General features: G+C 49.3%; 1 protein-coding gene across 1 annotated transcript in view; it reads left to right on the forward strand.

The window, feature by feature from the left end:
• Positions 1–22,976, forward strand: part of nbeab (neurobeachin b) — an 87,957-nt gene that overhangs the window by 58,261 nt on the left and 6,720 nt on the right. Inside the window, 9 exon segments of the mRNA XM_037268787.1 lie at positions 9,571–9,688; positions 9,880–9,982; positions 10,853–10,968; positions 11,931–12,043; positions 15,062–15,202; positions 16,337–16,456; positions 18,107–18,259; positions 19,765–19,932; positions 22,818–22,907. Coding sequence (XP_037124682.1) covers positions 9,571–9,688; positions 9,880–9,982; positions 10,853–10,968; positions 11,931–12,043; positions 15,062–15,202; positions 16,337–16,456; positions 18,107–18,259; positions 19,765–19,932; positions 22,818–22,907 — 1,122 coding nt within the window.

Here is a 22,976-nt window from a genome sequence, read left to right on the forward strand (position 1 = left end):
TTCGTATGATCTTTCTTCACTGACGGGCCAGGGTAAATCACACGCGCTTCTCCAGTCAACCGCGCGACAGCCATTTGGACCGGACTTTCCAATCATGTTTCCCGGGCCTATAAAGTGGCCTAACAATAAATTCTTGGAGCTCGCAAGTCTCCCCGTTTGGTGTTTTTTCGCTGTCTGCTTAAATTGTAGTGTTAAGCAGCGTTTTTAGGAGGCCGCAGTAAATCAGACGCCGCGCTCGCGGCGTGACGTCGGCCTCATGCTAATAAAAGAGCAAAACAGGAGCGGCCGCGGCCCGGCCAGATTTGCCCAATTTGTTGCATGAATAGCTCTTGAAAGGCTTTGGCGGGCCGCACAAAGGGGCCCTCGTCTTTGTTTGCTCTCGCCCCATCTGTGTCATCTGCTGGTCCGTGCGAGAGGGCGGCGTCTCGGGGGCGCTCCCCGGCGGCGCCGCCAGTTGTTTTATGGACTCGGCCGAGTGCTGCCGGGAGTTCATAAGTCGGCCCCCAGCCCATTGTGCCACGGGGCCAGCTGACGCGCGTGAATGGACGGCAGCGTATTGACACATCATTTCCATTCAGGAATCGGATGAGCCCGCCTTGTTTTGCGCCGTGATTTATGTCTGCTAGGTTATCATCCCAAGAGTGGGGGGGCTTCACCCGCGACGCGTCACGCCGAGACCTCAGGAGTTTGTTTTTTTTCTATACATCTGAAAGTGATGCTTAAACCTTTTTTTGTAGATAAATAACACATTTATATGGCTTCACTTTACAAGAGAAATCTAAGACTCACTTTCCAATCGAGCATCTATCTACAAGTTTATTTTTTTTATGTTAAACACAGACAATTTTTTGGTCATTTTTCCGGGAAAAAAAAAAAGTACAGTGGTACCTCGACTTACAAGTTCAATTTGTTCCATGACCACGCTCGTAACGCAAATCGTCTTTCCCTTTTAAATGAATGGGAGTGAGATTTCCAGCCTCAGAAGAAATAGCAACAAAATTGTATACTATAGCATTCAAGTAATCTACTTTGCTAAAACAATCATCGAATTTCAAGAAATAAATCATGCGTTTTGTTGCTTTAATGACATATGCGTCCAAATCATGCAACAACGGTCTGATTTCCAACACGTTTCTGACCCATTTTTCCTTTCCTGTTCCTTATAGTGACCCAGTTTGTGAGCTTAGGCTTGACCTAACACACCCACACAGCGCCACCATTGCTACGGCAGAACCGAGCGCCTCTCGGGAGGTGAGGTGAAAAGGAGAGAAAGCCAAAAAAGCCCTGGAGTGGATGCGAGACAAAGATGGCAAGGAGAGAGAGACATTTTGTCTACTTTGATTAGTTCTGCCTGCCGCTGAGCCGCGCTTAATATTAGCCCGTCAGCGGCGTCAAACGGAGCCCGCCTCATTTCCATCCGCCACGCTGGCGCCGACATATGGGCCAGGTTGCCAATTGCTTATTTTATACGGTAATTAACGGCACTCAGACCGCGTTAGATGCGCCTCCAGCGTGACATGCTTTCCATTTCGGCCCTGGTCAGGGCTTCTCTTTTCGGATCTGCACGGAAGGGCAGGGACCATTTCAAATTTGCCTTCTCACAATCGGGTTGCAATCGAAGAAAAACGATTCATGTGGCGAACGGCGACCGTGCAGGTGTACTTAAAAAAGTGACGGGCTAATTGCTTGACTTTTCTGTTGCTCGGTTTAATGGTCAGATGTGCTTTTTTTCTAATAGAACAGGTTGTAGGCCGTGGTTAGCGAGCAAGCTAGCTACCAAAGTACCACGAGCCAAATATCTCTGCAACTTTCCTACAAAATCCCAATGTCCCATTTCATTTAAACACATTGTTTGGAAAGGTCAGCAAATCAAACGGAGATGAAATGGTTTGTTCCAGTCGCAGGCCATCTAATATTAGTCAGTGCTGCCATTGTGTTGGATGTTGACATCGTCTAATGAAGGGGGTGGATTAGCCGTTTACCCAGAACGGGGAAAAAAAAAAAAAAAGAACCTGGAGAGGCAGCGCTGGGCTGAGTAATGAATGATTGACTGTAAAAGAGACGCTGCCACTTGCCGCCGAGCTGAGCGCTGACGCCCGCCTCGCCTCGCCGTGCCTCCCCTTGCCTCCCCTCCCTCCCTTCGCCTCGGCTCGCCTCCCCTCGCCGGCCTTGATCACGTTTCACTGCCGCGCCCCGTCTCATCTCGGCCTGCCTGCGTTTGCCGCGGGGAAAGCCGCTTTCCGCGCGCACTCCTCGCCCTAATTTACACATTGAAGACATTTTTTTTGGTGTTTGCCGCTCTTGCCAGTGAGCCTCGCTCCTGGAAACCTCCTCACACAGGCACACACAATTTCTCTTGCGTTTGCCTCCAGGCAGTGAACTAATTTGGGCTTCCATAATTGCGCTGTGTTATACACCTGTCTGCTATTAATTCTCCCCCATGTCGCTCATTCGCTCCCTTAATGAGATATTATTATAATTATTTTCATCATAGTTTTTTTTTTTTTGAAAGCGGCGCGTGAGGGGGGAAACGAGCTTGATTGATGTGATTGTTAAAGGCGCCGTTACTTGTCTATTAGCTTGCGTTTTACTCCACCGCAACAATTAAAGAGAAAAAGTTTGGAAAGTTTCATGAGAGCAGATGTCAAATTGCAAACGGGCCTGCTTCAAATGCTGGATATGAAATATCAAACTTGGACAAAAATGCTCAAAACAAGAGAAATATTCTTGCCCGCTCGAAATAATATCTCAGCAGACAAAGAACACACGTTTTGCTTCTATTTGAAATGTTTTAATATTTAAAAAAAAAAAAAATAGAATTGAAAAAAAATATTTTAGTTCTATTTGGCTGAAGAATTTCCTTCCTCCTGGATTGGTCGACTATTTTTTTTTTTTCTGAATCAATGCACGCTCACGAGTTGCTAGCGCCAACGGCCATCTTGATTTGACACCAAACGACTAATGCAGAGACCTAATGGACTCCTAGCACCTAGGACGCTAGGATCCAAATCCCCGCCTTCCCTGAAGATGACCCGGTTTTACATGAATCTAACTTGACTTGATTTGGACCTGCGGTGTCTTGGGCCCAACTGTTGGTTTGAGGGCCGTTGAGTGTTTGCCGCTGCTTGCGAGCGCTGAAAGGCGACACAATGGCTTCGGCTTGGCTTTGTTTCAGCCTGTCACCAGCGAGCTCGCTGAGAAAGTGGATTGGAGAAAATGTAAAAGGGGAGAAAAATGGGAGGGAGGGAGGGAGGGAGGGAGGGAGTTTATGAAAACTGAAAAGTTTCCCGGCAGCGGCTGTTTGAATGTTTTTGTTGAGGAAGCAAACTACTGGAAGGAATGCTGCTAAAGAAAAGCACAGCTCAGTGAACAATAGCCAAAAGTTTCTTCAGCTCTGCTCGCAATCCAATTAAGAGTTGAAAACGAGGGTCAAGCGTGGGGGACGTCACGCTTTTTTTTTTTTCTCTCTCATTGAATGGTCCCATATTGAAGCATTTTGTGGAGGCTCAGATGAGCTTTTCCGTTGCCCCTAATGGCCAGGTCGGGAGATAATCTGACACTGATTTTTTTTTTCCAAACGTTGGTTTCTCAGATGGTACCAATCATCGGACCCCCCCCCCCCCGTTAAACTCTACCATCTCTTGCTTGATAATTACCGATAACTTATGTCAAGACTACGTTGGACGTCTTTTGTGCATTAGCTTGAAAAAGTGCAACCTGGACGAACAATGCTGCCATGTGGCTTGAGAGGTGAAGCGGGCGGGCGGGACGCTGGATGGAGTCGGTCGGGCCTTTGTTGGTTAGTTCTCATGGCAGCTCGGCTTTGGAGTGTGTGACAGCCGTTTAACTCCACACGACCCGCTTCTCAAGTGCGCGCTCTCCAATCCTGTTAGGAGCCATAATTACAATTCATGCACGTCTTTGAAGAGAGAAGGCGAGTCGGGGTGCACCGAGACACGCCCCCCCTCCCTCTCAGCGCTCGCCTTGCATGGATGAAGGCTGCTCGCTACGAGGGTATTTTCAATCAAACATTGGCCCCCCCGGTACTTACTTCATCTTGACACGACAACAAGTGATGCGATTGACTGAAGTCAACAGTTTCGAGACTTTTTAAGAATTGTTTTAGAGCTCTTTGGATTTCTTGGGGCGTGTCTTAAGAACAAGTCCAAGTACGTAACAAGTACCTGGCCCACTATATTGATGGTCAAAGGAAAAAGTTGAATCACTGTTAGTTGTTCACAAAAAATGACAAGCTTGCCTTGTCAATCAATCAATCAACTTTGACCATGAATGAGTAAAGCTTGACTTTTTGCTTTTGGCCTGCCATGGCAAAGTTGCCGTATCCGTTTTTCCACTTTGACGTCGTGGTTGCGTGATGCGCATTTCAAAGGCGAGCGGAAGAAAAGCGGGAGCGCGCAGCCTAATAGGTGCTTTAGTCATTTCTGAGTTTTCATAGCTTAATCCGTTGTGAAAAGCCGAGGAGAAGAAAGGATGCGAGCGGCCCTCCGTATTAATTTGATGTGACTTGTGTACAATAAGCCCGGGCGATCCCACCAGCTTTGGCTTCTTTCATCAGGCGCGGCCCCTTGGAACTTTTTTGCCGAAATGTTTGATGAAACGCCGGCCGTAAGCCTCTTTGCCATTGTGCGCCCCCATTATTACACGTACAAATAGTCAAGCAACCTCCCCCATTGTGGCAAATTGATTTAGCACAATTGAATTCAAACACACATATTCCGAGGCTCATTTCCCTGTGGACAAATGGAAATGATCCTAAGGTTTGCCTTCTTTTTGGAAATACATTTGAAAGCTTTGCCTCATAAACTGGATTTACATCGTCCAGACAAATTTAGCCTCAGCCTGCTAGCTTAATGCTAACAGATAATCAGCAGGAATAGGAAATGGTGGCAGTATCCGTTCCAGCTTGTTCTATCCAAGTGGCCCGTTTGTGTACAAGCAGGCCGGGACCAGGAGAGGCCAACCGGGCGCCGTGTCGCTGACCCTCAAGAGAACATCTTGCGTGAATATGCTCTAATCCGACGTAATTAGTCAAATCGCAGCACGCCAAAGCAGCTTGTCGAGGGGGGGAGGGAGGGAAGAGACGGACGGGGAGTTGTTGGCTTTGGCAGGGGGGGAGGGACGGGGAGTTGTTGCCTTTGGCAGGCTCCAGTAATGGCTGGCCGGGATCCCCGCTGGGCCAAAGAGTTGCCAAAGCTAACGCTCTTTTCATTATGTTTCACTTGCTTTCGTGAAAACAAAAACAGCTCGCTTTGTTTTATATACAGGCCACTTATATAAAATTCCTAGAAGATCACAATGTTGTAGCGGGTCTGCTCCATGGGGGCTACCTGGTGACCCCTGGCTAAAGACTAGAGATTTTTATCATATTTTATAATATAATATTTTGCGTTGTGGGCAAAATGCACACTATGTCTTCTGCAAGACACTATTGTCTTTTTTAATCCAGTCGAGTGCAAAGGCCTCAATGTCACACTTTGACGCTGTGAACTTAACTTCGACATTTTTCCAAGATGGCCGCCATAGCCCGGAGCTAGTCTTTCTGGCCGAACCGCTGAGGCGGATCAGCAAGCGCAGAAGCCATGCATGACGAGTCACAATCGTTACATCAGAGCCTCGCTCCTCCTACACGATTGTTTTTTATTTTTTTATTTTTATAAGGGCTAGGCAGCGGCATGCTAACTTGGAGCCCGCTAACAGCAAACCTCAGCCGCATGGCGGCGGGATTAGCGGCAGGAAAAAGACTTTAACGCTATCATTACATGAGGATAAGGCGCAAATTATCGGGCGCGCTCCAGTGGCGGATTAGCGTAGCCTCGGCCCGGCGTGGCCCCGCTCAGCCCTCGAGGGTTGACGCCGCCGCCTGACAAAAGGCGCTCATTTGCATGAACAAGCCCCCCCCCCACCTTCTCGTATGCAGAAGAACCGATAAGAAACCTGTTCCACCTTTTTTTTTTTTCCGTCAAGCTAATTCCGCCGGATGCCTGCGAAAATGATACTCCCGATGGAGGTGTCACCCAGCATAATCCTCAAAGAGCGTCCACCCCGTTTGGGTCTTTTTGTTCACGCATGATGTAGCAGCAGGTGACAGGCAGAATTCTACCAAATCCCCAACATATTACCGAGCAATCGCTAGCGAATAAGTTGAGGATAAACGGATAATGAATGAGGCAAAAAAAGGTGAGGCAGACCAGATGAATGGAGGGCCGCTCGCTGCTCATCAGCGCCGCCCTCCTGCTTGCTCTCCTCCATCCTTGTCTTGTTCTTTCTCCACCGCTTCCCTCTCCCTCCCACACCACCATTAAAAAAAAAAAAAGCGGGATCAAAAGCGATCAGCTTGGCGCTCGGCGTGGCAGCCCCGATGGCGGCATCCCGGCCAGGAAAGATTTCAGTCATCTTAAGGCTGACAAGCCTCTGGGAAAAAGTCCCATTAAGAGAAGATGGGCCTCAAGCTCCTTAGACTAAAAAGTCTCAAGCTCTTTATCTGCTTGATGGGCTCTCCAAAGTCTCTTCTTGGCCCTTTTTTGCACGTAATCATTGGCAAAATATGCCAAAGTGTCAAGCCATCGGTCAGTAAAGCTAATCTAGTGCTAATGCACAAAAGGATTGTTATTGATTGATTGCTGAGAGCTAGCGAGTGAATTTTGAGGCCATCCATTTGACGGACTTGAAAATAACAATCTGACTTGAGAAGTAACTAGCAAGCCCACAAGTGTGTCCTCCCAGCCAGCGTCTGGCTAATGCGTGCGAACGAGCGTGGCTGACATAAACGCTATTGACAAACTTGGCTGGACGTGTTTAAGGCATGCATATTCATCTACTTTATCCCACCGGTCGCTCGCTGGCTGGCTGGCTGGCAGAGAGAGCAGCCACACCGTGTCATCCCGCCACACTCCAGCTCTCTCCCAAATGTAGACTGACACTGATTATGCAAATCTCTATCTTGCCCCCCCCACACACACACACATTGCAGCAAGCACCCCCAAGCAATACCTGCTTTAAGAGTCTGCGTGATACGGGCCTCAACCCGAGTGGAGGCGACTGGCGTGGACTATTTATACAGCGCCTATATGAATGCGGCGAATCATATTTTGCTCTTCACAACACTTGTCAGTGATGAAACGTTCTTTGATGCGCTAATTCTTTGCGGCGTGAAAAATGGATTCACGCAAAAGTGTGGAGATTCCCCTTCCATTGCGCTTTATTTCAAGTTAAATGCGCCGGTGAGACTTTTCATGTCACCTGAGGAAAAATATTCCCAAGTGAGATCGGACTAACTTTGGCGCTCGCATTCCTTAAAAAGCCACAAAGGGCGTATGGATGGATCCTTCTCCCACCTTGGGACGGAAACCGATTAGGCAAATGTGCAGAGTGAGAGAGCGCCGGCCGGCCGGCCGCGACGCATCGTGTCACACCGCTGCGCTCGCTCGTATAAATATAGCCGTCACCCCGAATTGCATCATTCTCCTATCCAGGAGGAAATATGCAGACACCCAGGCTTTCGATTTATTAATAACATCCATCACGGCGTTTCAACCAAAGTGTAGTCGAAGCCGCCCGGCAGTCACATGTGATTAGAGGCCCTTTTCTGTGCCGTGTTTGTTAGGACGGGTTTAAACGGCGGCGTCACCCGCGCGCCGCCTCCTCATCACGTCTTGGTGGTTGCGTTGTCTCCCCCTCTGTCAAGTCGCAAAGGTGCCAGGACAGCAAATTGCAAAGAGAGAAAAGCTTGCGCCATAGAGTGCAAACAAGGGTTAGGGTAACTTCACATCGTTACAAAACAACATTTCAATCAATAACCGCGATTTACAGAAATATTTGATTTTCAAAGTAGCAGACGACCAAAAATAAGATGACATGAGATACATTCGTACATTTTATTTTGCGGGGACCGCTTCCGCTTTAGCACCGAGAGCGCTGGCGGCGGCGCATGCGCCTTGGCTTCCTAATGAGCGTGCGTGTGGAAACAAAAGGCTTGGGCGGCAGACCTCCTTTCCATCATCAAGCGCCCTGCCCACGTCCCCCTCCCTGCCTGCCTCCCTCCCTCGCAGCTCTGAGCGTGACAGACCAAGAGCAGAGCGCCCGCCGGTCCCTTCCTGGTGGCGTGATTAGATTGGGGCCGAAGCCTCCAGCTGGCAGGCCTGTCTGTGACTGGAGGCTCGGGCGGGCGGGCAGGCGAGCAGGCGGACGGGCGGACGGCCGTCCCCAGCGCTCGTCAGCGGCTGACACCTCTGACAGGCAGGGGACAGCTTCAGCAGACAGGTTCATTAAATGGCATTTTTTACAGCTGCCCCCCCACACCTCCCAAAAAAAAGAAACACGGGCGCTGGGCTTTGTCGAGTCGACACGGAGAGGAGGAGGGGCCCCGTGCGTTGCCTTTAGACCCCCAAAGCTTTGTTATGATGACAAATCTTCTGATTGAGGCTGTTTGAAATCAGCTTTTTTGCCCCCCCAGCCCAAGTCGGTGTTTAGCCTCCCTTTTGTTGACAGCGAGCCCTTTGGCCTGCGCTTTGTCAAGCCGCAGAAATGTTCACTTGGACAGGACAGCGGCCCAAATGAAACCACATGTCAAATGATGCTTTTTTTTTTCTTCACCGCACTGCCTTCAGTCTATTTCAATAGGAAATGCACCGTTTTTTATTGTGAAGTTGGAAGACACGTCCCGTAACGGCCAAATAAGGTCACGGGATGGCGGATTTCACCTGATAAGCCTTCCCATGATGCCTTTGGAATTTAGAAAGAGCAAATTTGACTTCCACAACATCTGGATGCATCTGGAGGGGGCGACCCTCACTTGCTGTCCTCTCTTGCCCCCTCCTCTGGGGCCACGCTGTCTCTATGACAACTGTTTGAGTTGGAGGAGAGGCTGCTGAGGTGTCAAATGAGGGTGGGAGGGGGCACTGCATTACCCGCAGGAGAGCATCAGTTGAGGGATGCCGCTATCTCCATCTAATCCAATTTTAATTGAGCTCCAGAGAGCCGGGCGGCGGCGGCGGGGTCGGCCGGCCGGCTATTCCGTGGAGAAATTAAGGCGGCGGGCCCCCCCCCGCTCGCTCGCCCGCCCGCCCGCCCGATGCACTCTTGACAAGCGTCGGAGCTGACCTGCTGGAGCACATCACACTCTCCTGGTCACAGTGTTGTTGGATATTAATAAACAGGACAGAAGCTAAGTCCTTAAATCGTTGATATGAAAAATTGCAAAGGGCACGCTGTGAGATTTTGGGTGTTTGTGCAAACACGTGGCGTGGCGTCTTTCTTCTCACGCGGTGCCTCTCGAGAGACGTCGCCGCCACGACCCGGAGAACCGATGAGGTCGCCTCGGGACAAAATTGTTCGGAGAGGAGCGAGATGGAAAAAGCGGGGGGCCGTTCTCACCTGTCAGAACAATTGTCTTACTTTTGTGCGCTTGCGGCGCCCGTCCGTCCTTTTGTCTGCCACCTCAGCCTTTAACACACAATGCTTTTATTGATTTTTGTCACACGGGGTCCAAGATTGTTTCATTTGGGCCATGCTGAATTGCTAAGCGCTGTGTGGAAATGTGTTCCGACGCAGGTGTTGGCCTACACTGAAGGTCTGCACGGGAAGTGGATGTTCAGCGAAATCCGCGCCATCTTCTCCAGGCGTCACCTGCTGCAAAACACAGCCATGGAGGTCTTCATGGCCAATCGAAGTACGCCATATACTTCATTTTATTCTTATTCAGTTGTTCTCATGGAAAAGCATTCTCTGACAAAAAGTCAACACACAACCAAGTTGAATCAATTTCCTTCCTTCCTTCCTTCCTTCCTTCCTTCCTTCCTTCCTTCCTTCCTTCCTTCCTTCCTTCCTTCCTTCCTTCCTTCCTTCCTTCTTTTCTTCCAGCGTCCGTCCTGTTTAACTTCCCCGACCAGGCCACGGTGAAGAAAGCAGTCCACAGTCTTCCTCGAGTCGGAGTGGGGACCAGCTACGGACTCCCTCAAGACAGGTCTATTCCTGACGCTAGCGTTGTTTAGCGTGTTAGCGTTGGCGCTCCCTTGTTTTTGTTGTGTGCTTGTGCGCTGACCCTCGAGGGGCAGGCGGGCGGGGTGACCTCATTCCACACGCGGACAGCCTGCCGGCCGAAGAGAGTAGCTTGTTGAGAGGTGGGCGTGGCAATCGTGGAAAACAAATGGCCCAATTCATGAAAAAAAGTTAAAGTTAAAGTTAAAGTCCCAATGATCGTCACACACACACCTGGGTGTCGTGAAATTTGTCCTCTGCATTTAACCCATCCCCATGTGATTTTAATCCATCCCCTGGGGGAGAGGGGAGCAGTGAGCAGCAGCGGTGCCGCGCTCGGGAATCAGTTGGTGATCTAACCCCCCAATTCCAACCCTTAATGCTGAGTGCCAAGCAGGGAGGCAATGGGTCCCATTTTTATAGTCTTTGGTATGACCCGGCCGGGGTTTGAACCCACAACCTTCCAGTCTCAGGGCGGACACTCTACCACTAGGCCACTGAGCTGGCCATTCATGAAGGGAATGAATGTAAATTACTTGTCAGTATTGTCACAATTGGAGGAATCAGTCAAAAGAAAACATGGCGGTGAATTTGATATTCTCAAGCATCCGCGAGGTGATTTGCTTTGCTTGCTGCTCCTCCCTCCGCATGTCTTCGCGGACACCACTTGGCTCGAGGAACGGGCCTTTCCCAAAGTGTTCCCGCAATTGTCCAAAATGACACATTCAGACTGGAGGGCTCCGATCCAAACCCCGATTGAGTCACAAATGGATGAAGCGCCGAGTCATCGGACTGTAGTCGAACGCCGCGTGCCAGACGTGACGCAACGTGGCACCTTTTTTGTCTTGTTTTGCAGGCGCGCCTCACTGGCCAGCCCTCGGCAGCTCTTCAAGTCGTCCAACATGACGCAGCGCTGGCAGAGGAGAGAGATCTCCAACTTTGAGTACCTCATGTTCCTCAACACCATCGCAGGTGAGCCTATGAATGATCGTGTAATAATTAAAAATATTTTTTTAAATTTTTACTTTTTTTTAATTTAATTTCTTTATTTTATTTTAATTTTTTTTTAGGACTTGGAGACTCGTGAGAGTCCAGATATCAACACAGAGCACGCTTTATTTATTTAAAAAATTTTTTTGCGTGTTGATGCCACTTTTGCCGTCAGTCACTTACATTGACTCCGACTCATTTTCTGCCGATTGTGGAAAAAAGTTATTGGACCGGAGAGCTTTACGCTTAAAGCAATTATCTTCATCTCGGGTGTCGGAGTCCACCGACTGCAAGTTCTTCGCCGCTGCCGCCATCAATAAACACGAATGACATCGCAGGAGGAGTGCCTGGCGCCGGCCCGCTTTCGTCCTTAAGCGGTCGACGTCGTTTGTTTGAAGCGTGAGCTCGGCTCGGTAATTACCCGCGTCCGGCGCGTAGATCGGAAAAGGCTCGACGCTCTCCTCTCTGATCCAACAGGGGGAGGCGAGCCGGGCCCCGCTCGTCGGGGTGTCACGCCGCGGCGTCTCGCCGCCGCTGCCACCGCTCATGCATATTTATATTTAGCCTGAGCTCCTTGGATACATTATTGTCAGCTAATTAGACGGAAAGGCAAGACGGAGGGCAAAACATGCAGGAAATTCATTAAATGAACAAAAAAAGAGAGAATCTCCCAGTAATGACCCGGGCTGACAGCCACGTCAGGAAGCGGCGCCGACAGTTGGGCTGTGGCGGCGGCGAGAGGTGCGAAGGGGACGTGCTCTGCTAATTAACCACCATCGGGCTATTATTAAAATCCCGACACTCTGCCCACGCCCCGACGACACGGCGGCCATGCTTCCACACTTTCACATCACCTTTTCAAAAAATAAATCGTGACCTCGTCAGCATAATTCGGTCAGAGTGGAGTCTTTCGATGGAAATCATTGATGTATTGTTGCGTCCAGGCCGGACGTACAACGACCTGAACCAGTACCCGCTCTTCCCCTGGGTTCTGGCCAGCTACGACTCTCAGGAGCTGGACCTCACCCTGCCCGCCAACTTCAGAGATCTCTCCAAGGTAGCGCATGCAACTGCAGTGTTTGCTGGCTTGATTTTTCAACGCAGATCTTGAAGTCGTGTTGTGGAAATGATTGCCACACGCAGCACAACAGTTGGAGAACTTCATTGTGCCATTTGGAGCCTGAGAGTGAAACTTTTCAGGCTTGATGTTTTTCTGTGTTTGTTTTGGGCAAAGGCAAGGAATTATTCCAGTACAAACTTTGGCCTGCTCTCTCTGTCTCTCTCTCTCTGTGTCTCTCTTGCTCGCTCTCTCTCTCGCTCATGTTCAGCTCAGTGACCTGAAAAGAGTCACATTCCTGGCTGCCATTTCTTTACTGACTCACTTTGTCATGTTGATCCTCAGCAGTTTTTTTTCTTTCTCTTCATGTGTGTAGACAAATTTGGGGTAGTAGAAATAGCAAAAAGGGAAAAAACGTCGTCGGCTACGCATGGCGGCGGTGTGTTGATTAGCGTGTCAAATTATAGAGTAAAAAGTATGACGCATTTCTAATTCGTTAATTGAACCGGACAAAAATGAAGGCACAAACACTAACCCAACCTGACTGGCTGGACTAGGCCACACCCCTTCTGAAAGCCACACCAACGTTCTCCCGTTTATCAATTCATTTCAATTGATTTGGGTGGACGTCCACGTTTGCATCCGGCCTGCTGGACGTCCATCTGCCCCCCCCCCCCCCTCGCAGGCAGACAGTTATGTATTGTAATGTATTCGGGTGACATCCGCCCATGCTGCTTGCATGCCTGAGCTGCCTTCATTAGCATGAGTTCACAGGCCCGCAACACTTGACAGTTGTCCTTGGACCCCCCGCGGCTCCCCCACCGACACCAGCTCCATAATGGATGACATACCGTACGGCAGAATCCTTTCCCACGTATGCAGCCCACGTATTGCGCTCACCTGCACGCCGACAATTAGCGGCCGCGAAAGGCGCCGCCCGCGGGCCCGAGCGCCGCATATTTGAGTGGCAGGTCTTCACCGAGCCTTGCACGTTGCACGCTAATGATTATTTCCTGATGACTTGACAAGGGGCTGACGGCCGACGTTCTTCATAGCTGTGCAATCACCTGATGGGAGTTTTCCTCGAGTCACACGCAACGTCTGCGACTTCATCCGTTGGCACGTTGCGTAACACTCACTGCAAATAGTTGTGATTCAAAAAGCTTTGTGTCACTTTGCGCAACGTGTCAGCGATGACGTCCGACCGTAGAGAACCAGCGCCGGCATTCCAAAAAGTCTTCACTGGGGTCAAATGTTTGGGGGAAAGGAGGCTGAATGTTTCCTAGGACTGCAAATTTAAAATTTGTAGGTGTCAGGATTCCATTTCAAGAAAGCACCAATGCGAAATAACAGGAAGACATGTGATTCCTCCCAGCCAATCAGAGAAGAGATGGTGTGTCATTTCACCTCGTGCAGTTTGAACTTTTTGTCAAGCCCCCCCCCCCACTTCCTCTTCCCGTAATGCAGCTGATTGCATGCGACAAGGCGAGCGCAAACGAATCTGACGTGTCCCGGCGGCTTAATTCCTTGTGAAATCTAAAGTGCAACGTGCAGATTGTGTTGCACAAGCGGAACGTTCTAAAGTTTTAATCATATTTTTGTTGCTTTATATTTCAGCAGGCTGAGCGTGAGATCACGTATCGCTCTTCTTTTGGAATGTTGTGGGTGTGGCCGCTAAAATCGATTAAATCCACGCCCCAGCCAACGCTCAATAAAAAAAGAATACAATAATAATAATAACAAATCATTTCAAAAGTAATTATAGGCGCCCCCTACAGGCATAGATGTGCAGCTGCATTCATGCCTCTGTTGGCATTGGGTTTTCCTTAAAACGCTCATCCAAGTCGGGGGCGTGCGAGGCCCCTGGCCTCAACTTTAATTGAATTTGACTTTTCGGCGGAGAGGAAAGATGACTGTTTGTTTTCTTTTTCCTCCACAATGTGTAGGAGCCTCTCAGTCGACTTCACACGCCATCGCTCCCGAGAGCAACACTGTGCGATTGTGACGGGCCGAGCCACATTTGCTCGGCAAAGGCGCCCGCTCTGTTTGGGCTTCATTTCAAAGCCGGTGACGGACGCTTCTATTCAGGCGCCATTTTCCTGCTCATAGAGCTAGAAAGCCACAGCAGAGACTTTGGAGGGACAGAAAGGCTCCATTTTAGGCAAACTAGGTGTGTTTTCAACCAGAGTTTCAACTTGGGACTCAAAGACAGAGATAAGATTCTAAATTCGGGTTTGAATAAAAATCAAATTAAAAATTTAAAAAATAATTTGAATTAAAAAAAAATGTGTTGAGTAAAATGTCGTCGGTAACGAGCTCAATCATTTCAGTCGATGGCCAACTTTGGAATGGGCCGTTGCGTTTTTACGGTGTGCGAGATGCGTCGCGCCCCAGCTGGGCCCGAGACGAGTCGCATGCGGGGCTATTATCACCTCGTAAATCCACGCGGATCTCAATAAACTTCTTCTTGGCTGTGTGACCAGATGTAAGTCGGGACCCAAACGCCCTCGTTTGCTCACGTCGCGGCTCGCAGGCAAGAAAGCTGCCATTGATTAGCCCCCCCCCCCCCCCTTCCTCCTCCCTACCCTCATCCTTCACTGTGACTGACTGGGTCATGGCGAGTGTATTAATATTGACCGGCGGTGTGCCTTGCGGGCTTTGGTATTGGCAGGCTTGATTGAAAAGGCAGAGAAAGCAATTTATCGGCGGCTAAGCGTATGCTTAATGGCAGCCATTGGGCGGCCTCGAGGAGGCGCAAAGGGCAAAAGAGCTCGCCTCATACATTAGATACAACGCCGGTGAAAAATGATCAAGCACCTGGTTGCTTGCTTCAAACGGTGGCAAGTTTGAATTCATTATGTTGGCATCAAATGTATTTGGGGGATGGATTTTGTTTGGGCACGTGCCAACACTAAAATGTTAGGCGCTTGTGGAGGCTGTCGATACTTACCACTGGTACTTAAGACAGAAAAGTCTTGGCTGAGATCTTTGTTTGTTGCTCTCCCCGCCCCCCGGCAGCCCATCGGCGCTCTCAACCCGAAACGCGCCGCCTTCTTCGCCGAGCGCTTCGAGTCGTGGGCCGATGACCAGACGCCGCCGTACCATTACCCAAGCTTCTGCTCCACCGCCGCCTGCGCGCTGCACTGGCTCGTCAGGATGGTAAGTTGGGATGCAAATTTATTAAGTGGTTCAAAAAGTCTACACGCTTCTGTTCAAATGTTGAGATTTTGTGATGAAGAAAAAAAAAGAGGCAAAACAAATTTCCACCAATCAAGTGACTTCTAAAAAAAAAAATGAAAACAAAAAAATCCATCTACCAACCCTCTCTCTCTTTCTCCATCCCACCATCCATCATTTTGCAATTTCCTGGTATATTCTTGTTTGCCATCACTTCCTGTTAATTCTCATTTCCAAAATGTCCGACCCTAATGGTGAGCGACGGAAAAAAAAAAGATAAATAAAAAAATAAAACAAAGGTTTCCCCGCCCGACAGCTTCTCTCTCTCTCTCTCCCTCCTTATTCACCAGTTAGCGTTAGCACGTCGTCACTTGTCAGGGCCGATGACGCCGCTACGTCTCTATTGGCGCCCCCCCCCAAAAAAAAAAACACATTTCACAGGCCAGTAAAGCGGCATATGTGCGCTAAATAAAGAGTGGCTGGCTCATGATTTGCTGGGGGCGGGAGGAAGTCGGGTGGGGGCGCCGGCCGGCGGGCGGGCGAGGCAGGGCGGGCGGGGGTGACAGCTTTATGCGCTTCAGCCTTGCAAACGTGTCCATCACGCTTACTCTGCTCCTCGTTTACCGGCGCAACTTGTTTGGGGAAGTCCGAGAGCTGAAAGCCGCCATCATTAGTCGGAAGCGGCTGCTGATGAACTGAGCAGCTTCCCTTGACAGCGCCTAGATTGGCCTCTGCGGGTTTGGCTCACACAATCCGTTGCTTCCCGATGCCCGCCGACGCCCTGTCGGGAAAAAAACAACCCAAAAAAACCTCATTTGAGCCAATTATCATCAACGCTCGTTTTACTCGGCCGGAAAGCTCGTTAATTTCCCCCCCCCCCAAGGGGGAAGAGCTGATCCATACGCTGAGAGCTGAAAATGAGGTTAGCTATCAAATTAGGATTTGGAGCTCAAATTAGAGTTTGTAGCCAGGTGAAAGGTCAGAGGTTCAAATTTGGCTTTTAAACTGGAGCCGGGGTTTTGAATTCAAGTTTGAAGCAAATGTGAGCTTTGTCTGCCGTCGAAGAACAAAAACTCACAAAAACTTTGCTGTCCCTTTGTTTGTTTGTTTGTTCAGGAGCCCTTCACCAGCTTGTTTCTCAGCGCCAACGATGATAAATTTGACCACCCGGACCGCATCTTTTCCTCCATCGCCCGCTCATGGAGGAACTGTCAACGAGACACCTCCGACGTCCGGGTGAGCTTTGAAGGCGGGCTTTGGCTTTCTCTTATGCTCGATGGCGTAGGTGTACCTAATATAGTGACCAGCCAGCGCATGCCTGGCTGTTCGCTCCGGCAGCACGTTCAAATATTCTATAAATTATAAATACCGTGTTCAAACCGAGAAACCTTCACACGGGAATCCCCTCAAAATAAAAATCCACATTTTCGTCAGCTTTCCAGACCAAAAAAATAAAAAATAAAAATCTCTGATCGCAGGCGCTTGAACAAAGAGCCAAAGAAAAAGAATGCAAGGCAGAAAAAGCGCTGAACCCTGCTGATTTGTTGCCTGAGTGCTTAACACGAACCAACGCAGGCAGGCGGGCGGGCGGTTGCTGACCTCAAAGTGTCATCCTCTCCGAGCGCAGCCTGGTAGCGGGCGCTCTGCCCGCCGGCAATTAATAAAGCATTAATGACAAGAGGCCTTTGAAAGGCACTTCTTCTCCATGTGGGCACAGAGGTTGTCTTCGCTCACGCCGCACCCTGTTAACAAAATGCACCCTGCACAACAACACCATGTTGCCAGTCCACCTCTGCGAGCTGCAATAACAGTGGCCCTCTTTTAAAAATTCATTTCTTACCCAGCCAAGCGTAATGAGGTGTGTCAAAATTAGCCATACAGGTTGTAGTATCGGCCTTATTTCAGGGTATCAGGTACTCGTCGAGGCCGCCGATACCAGCCACCCGATTCGCGGGATTGCGACTGTTCCTAATGAAGCGTCCTCACAAACAGCAGGCGGCGCCACCTGGCAGCTGTCACGAATTGAACCCCGAGTCAGGTGGGAGGTCATCCGAGGCCCGGTAGATAGAGGTGGCCATCGGGCTGCCTGATTTAAAAAAAAAAAAAAAAGGCCTCTTGTTTTTCCCGGGGTCTCTCCTTCATTAACCTCCAGCGGTCGTGACCACCACGAGAGCGAGTTGCCATGTCCCGGCCGTGGTTAGCTGACCACTCTGACCTCTCGAGTCAGACGGAAACAAGAGCTCAACTGTCGCCCCGGCGCAATTTGGCAGGCACAGGCACGGCCAACGTGAACATTCCGAGCGTGCAGACGCCTCAATGCGCCCTCTCACGCTCGCACGAAGGCGCAGACGTTGTTAAAGGGACGGTAGCTCATTCCGATCTCAGCTTGTCAATCACGATGCGAGATTTCCACGGCAAGAATTTCAGCAGCTGTTGCCAGCTTCCTCCACCGTCACGTTCGACATCGACAACAATGACTCACTTCCACTTCAATTTCACACGCTAACACTTTGGTGGATCATAATAAGCGTGAAAAAAAAAACCACCAGCTCTCAGTTTTCACACCCCGCTGTTTGCTGTGTTTGCGTTACCTTTCACCTTCTTCTCGCTGGGCTGCTTTCTGCGTCTTCTTCTTGCTCTACTCTTTTCCTCTTAAAATAAACATTGAAAAGGCAAATTTAAATAAATAGACCACAGTGGGAATTGACAAATAACATTTCTGAAAAGAAATCTATAATTGTCCTAATTTGGACAAAAGAGATTGAAGATAATTCATTTTTAATTTGAAATTAAATGTTAATGAAATTTTTGATTAGTAATAAATTCTAAAAAAAATACTAAATGAAATAGGCAAAATAATCGAAATTGTGTCCACCCCACTTGCAGGAGCTGATCCCGGAGTTCTTCTACCTGCCGGAGATGCTGGTCAACTCCAACGGCTACCATCTGGGAATGCGGGAAGACGGCGCCGCCGTGGGCGACGTGGACCTGCCGGCCTGGGCCAGGACCCCTGAAGACTTTGTGAGGATCAACAGAATGGTGAGCATCGTACCCAAGGAGATTCTTATCAACGCTTCTTGGAGCTCCAGTTGGGCGTTTTGGATAGATGGATGGATGGATGGATGGATTTTCCAGCCTTTTGCCAGCCTTTTTGGAGTTTTTCCTTCTTGGCTGGCTGGCCAAACACGGGCAGAACACGCTTGACCTTTTCAGCCTGAGTGACACATGCGGGCTGCTCTTACAGGGGTGACCTTTCCTCAGCCGGCCGGCCGGCCTAGCGAGCGCGCGCGCGCGTGTGCCGTGACGCCGACTGCCATCTTCTCTCTGCCGCCATTTTTGTTCTTCTTTTGTTCTAGTCTCGCCTCCTTCCTGATTTGGTTGGGCTCTGCACCCCCCCACCCCCCGCCTTTCTCCCTTGTCTTTCTCTTTCCCTCCCTCGCTTCCTCCCACTTTCTATCTTTGCATGTGCCACTTCCAATTGCGGTGACATGCCCTGTGGCAAACTCTGCCTGTGTGTGCGTGCGTGTGTGTGTATGAGTGTGTGCGTGCGATTGTGTGTGCGTGCGCATATATATGTGTGTATGTGTGTGCACAGCCTGTGTTGCTAATGGCTGTTTTCCGCACGGCGCTCGGGCCGAGCCCGGTACAGCTCGGCGCTCGCTCGCGCGCTAGCATTCATCAGCCTGCCCGCTGGCCGGCCGTCTTCTCTACGCTCTCTGCTTACGCACGCACACGGCTGAGGAATACGCACGCCCTCGCCGGTCATTTATCAGGCTGGTTTTACACTAAATTGGATCCCGGTTAGCATTGCAGCCATTTGTCTTCCAAAATGATGAGGTTTTTTTTTTTTTTTTTTTTGTGCACGAGCTGATTGCAGCACAACACATTGGAGTGGCGCTCGCTCTTGCACATGAGCTGCACTTAAGCCAATCAAATGCAGTCACAAGATAGAATGCAAAATGATTTTTCTTTTGTGATCCTATAAAATATTTTTCCTATAAGAGTGCTTACTCCACATTTTTCCTGACTATACTTTTTTTTGGTACCTTTTTTAACCTCAGCAACATTTTTTAAAAGTCAAATACATCACCTTTAATTTCATAGCAAATGTTTAAATCTAATAAATGATGCGTATATGTGATGAGCAAATTTGTCACTCTTGAGGGCATTTAAAAAATGCATTTAAAATTTTGTACCATATCATGAGTCAGATTTTTATTTCCCCCTTTTTCCCTTTAGGTCAGATTCATTTCTCGCTGAACAATACATGAATCTTATCGACAAAATTTCCAAAACTACTATTTCTCTGCAGTTGATCCAAAATTTGAATCGTGTGGCCTTGGCAGAGGTCTGAATGGCCCTAGCTGTTGCCCATGGGTGTACCTAATGTATTGTCCGGTGCGTTTTGCTGTTGCCGCAAGGTCCCGCGAGGTCACGGGCGCATCGGAGCGCCTCGGAATGCAAACGGACAACGTGTGTCATCTCTTCTGGGCGCGTGTGTGCGCGCTGGCGTGTTCTAATTGGCCCCTGTGCTGGTCGGGCAGGCGCTGGAGAGCGAGTTTGTGTCGTGTCAGCTGCATCAGTGGATTGACCTCCTTTTCGGCTACAAGCAGCGAGGGCCCGAGGCCGTGCGCGCCCTCAACGTCTTTCACCACCTGACCTACGAGGGCGCCGTCAGCCTGGACGCCATCGCAGATCCTTTGACCAGAGAGGTAAATCATATGTACACACACACGGTGTATATATATATATGTATATGCAGTGGGGTTATTAGAGTTAACTCAAAGTGAGAAAATAACTCAAACCAAAACTGCTACATTTTCAAGTTAATAAAATAAATATTTATTAATGAATTTATATAATACATTTGTTAATATTTTTTATATTTTTTCAAGTGGATTTATAAAACTCATAAATGATAGCAAAATGTAATCAATCTGACTAGATTATTTCATGCACAACAGAATATTTTGTGCTTCAGTTGTATTTAACTTTTAGTCGGCCATATTTGCATTTAATCTTTCCCAACGTGAGATGATGAATTTGTGACAGATGAACAAGATACACGTGGGATTAGCCTGCTGTACTGTACAATACTTGTCTCCATGGCGACCAAGCCCCTCCCCTCCCCCATTCTATCACTCACGGCCGGCATAACTTTCCGTCAGGGTGCGTCCCGGCACGCGCTCGGCGTTTGTGAGCGACTCATCATCCAAACGGGCCTCGGCTTTCAACGGGATCAATGACTGTGATCAATGGGCAGAGGTCAGGCCGTCAATAGGCGAGCGGGTGCTTCTCCTTGTTCTCCTCGCATTAATTGAATATCTATGAGGTGCGGCGTGCCACTTGTGAATAGCTTAATTGCGGCCGTGGTGGCAGCTGCCGTGCATTGTGGGTCTTTTGCGGGACGAGTCCCTTTTCTTCCTGTGATAGCCGCCATCTGCCGCCTGCAAAACAACTCATTTATATACTGTCACTTCCAGTCGCGCCTTTATTTATCAAGTGACCATTATGCAAATGGCTCACGCCAAGATTTGCTTGATCCCAGCACCATTTTTTTTGTTATTGGTTTGATGTTTTTTTTTTTTAATCTGCGTGGCTGCCAATTGTCGAGTCGTCTAATTGTGTCGAGATGTACATTGGATGTCGAGATAAACATTGGAGGGCGAGCTGGCTCATTGTGACCGATCTATTTCGAATCTTCTTAACACCAATTAAGAATTGTGTTTCTCGCTGGAGAAGCGTGCCCCTTGTTTACAAAAACAGAATGAGCTCATGTTTGCTTCTTCCAGCGTTCAAAAATACACAATTATCCCTTTGTAGGCAGACGGATGATTCTCCTCTAAATCCCGCGGAAAAAGTCGGAAAACGGCCGTATTGATTCATCCGCGGCCGGCTGACAGACAGCTGACGAATTACGTAAACGGCCACGACAGCGTGGGCACGTCAGGAAATGCGAGCGTAGGCCGCTAGTCAGGTGGGGGCGCCCCGTTGGAGGGGGCGCGACAGCTTCCCAAAAACATGACAGCCCAGAGCGGCGCTTTCCCACCACTCGGGACGGGACGGACAAATTCATCATCAGTCAAACCCCCCCCATCATTGAGTGTTTATGGGATGACAAAGACAAAAAAGCTTGAGTTGTAGCAGACATGGAAGGTCGTATTGGAAAATGTGTCATCATTTGACCTTTAACTCATTCAGTGTCATTGACGGTTATAGACGATACTGGGTTGGCAGTGAATGAGTAAAAGGAAGTCATGTGGAGGACAATGGACATCACGTGTGTGTGTGGGGGGGTGGTAAAAATATGAAAACAAAATAGTCATCAAATATTGGCGCCCTCGCTCCCCTAAATTGGGCCAATTAAAGAGTGCATCCGTTTTTGGGGGCGACGTGGATTTCACGTGTGTATGTTTATGCCGCTAAAGCTCAGGAGAGTGGTTGTCCTGGCTTCCTTCAGCAGTATTCCTTCCACTTTGAGTTGTCGACTTCAGGTGATCCCACGCTGCTTAGCGGGTCAAGCAGAGGGCGCGTCCTCCTTCTGTCTGTCTGTCTGTCTAGCTCACACGCTTGATGTTGTTGACTCGTTGTGTTGCATGCCAGAGCTCCACGGCACTGCTTCCAAAAGCTCAGGCAACATCTTTTGCTTGTGTATTTTTTTTGGTCATTTGATCTGTAAGAGTCAAGTAAATCTAAATGTATAATTAGAGCTTTAGTATTTAGCATTTGAATTACAGTATTAGAAATTCTAAAGTGATATTTTTCAAATGCTAAAATGTTTTTAGCGTGATGTGTCAGAAATGATGCAGGCACACGGACGGCGCCTTTATTTCTCTGCCCAAATGTGCTCGGCGACAACTGGCGTGACTCTTTTTCAGTGCAGTGCGACAGCAGCCTTGTGCCAGATTGAAAGTGACTGCAGGGAGAGAGGAACTTGTTGGACTTGGGGGCACTCGCAGGTGGCCTGTCCTCATCCAGAATCGCATGTGCTGCCCATTGGCTGCGTGTGAATTGAAGTCCTCACGCTAAAGAAGCTTTGCATTGCAGTTGATCTCGTAAGACGGAGGACGTGCTGAAGTATCGCTTAGCTTTGATGAAGGGCTAATGATTGCCATTCTAGTTGCAGATTTGCTCGCATATGTGAAGCGCCCGCCTTCGAAATGACCCTCCTGTACTTTTGACGTTATTTTAGCGTTGGTAAACATGTTCTCCGTTTGCACACGGCCTTTTCTTTGTCTTCCGCATAATAACACGAAGCCTGCCTGGCTGGCTGGCTGGCTGGCTGGGATGTCAGTCCAGGTTAGCGTTCGCGCAAGCGGGGGCCCCTCGCGCCTGCAAATGGGGAAGCAAGGGGAGGGGGGGGGGTTAAGCCAAGCATGTTAATAGGAAAAGGCCTGTCTCTTCCATACTAACACTTGGATGACTCTGCAGGGTGAGGCGGGTGAGGATAGGGAGGGGGGCGGGGTCCGGGAGTGCCCCCCCCCCCCACTGCAGTGCAAGTAGCGCATTGACCCATCACTTTGACGCATATCCACTCTGACAGCAGCCCTCTCTCTCTCTCTCTCTCTCTCTCTCTCTCTCGCTTTCCCACCCGCAGGCCACGGAGGCGCAGATCCGGAGCTTTGGACAGACGCCATCTCACTTGCTCATCGAGCCACATCCTCCACGCAGCTCCGCCATGCACCTGGTGAGAGCAGAGAGCATGCTGGGAGAGGAAGGAAGGAAAAAAAACATGGCTGGATGATTTAAAGGAGAC

Source organism: Syngnathus acus, chromosome 13, assembly GCF_901709675.1.
Source record: "Syngnathus acus chromosome 13, fSynAcu1.2, whole genome shotgun sequence".
NCBI classification, from domain to species: Eukaryota; Metazoa; Chordata; class Actinopteri; order Syngnathiformes; family Syngnathidae; genus Syngnathus; species Syngnathus acus.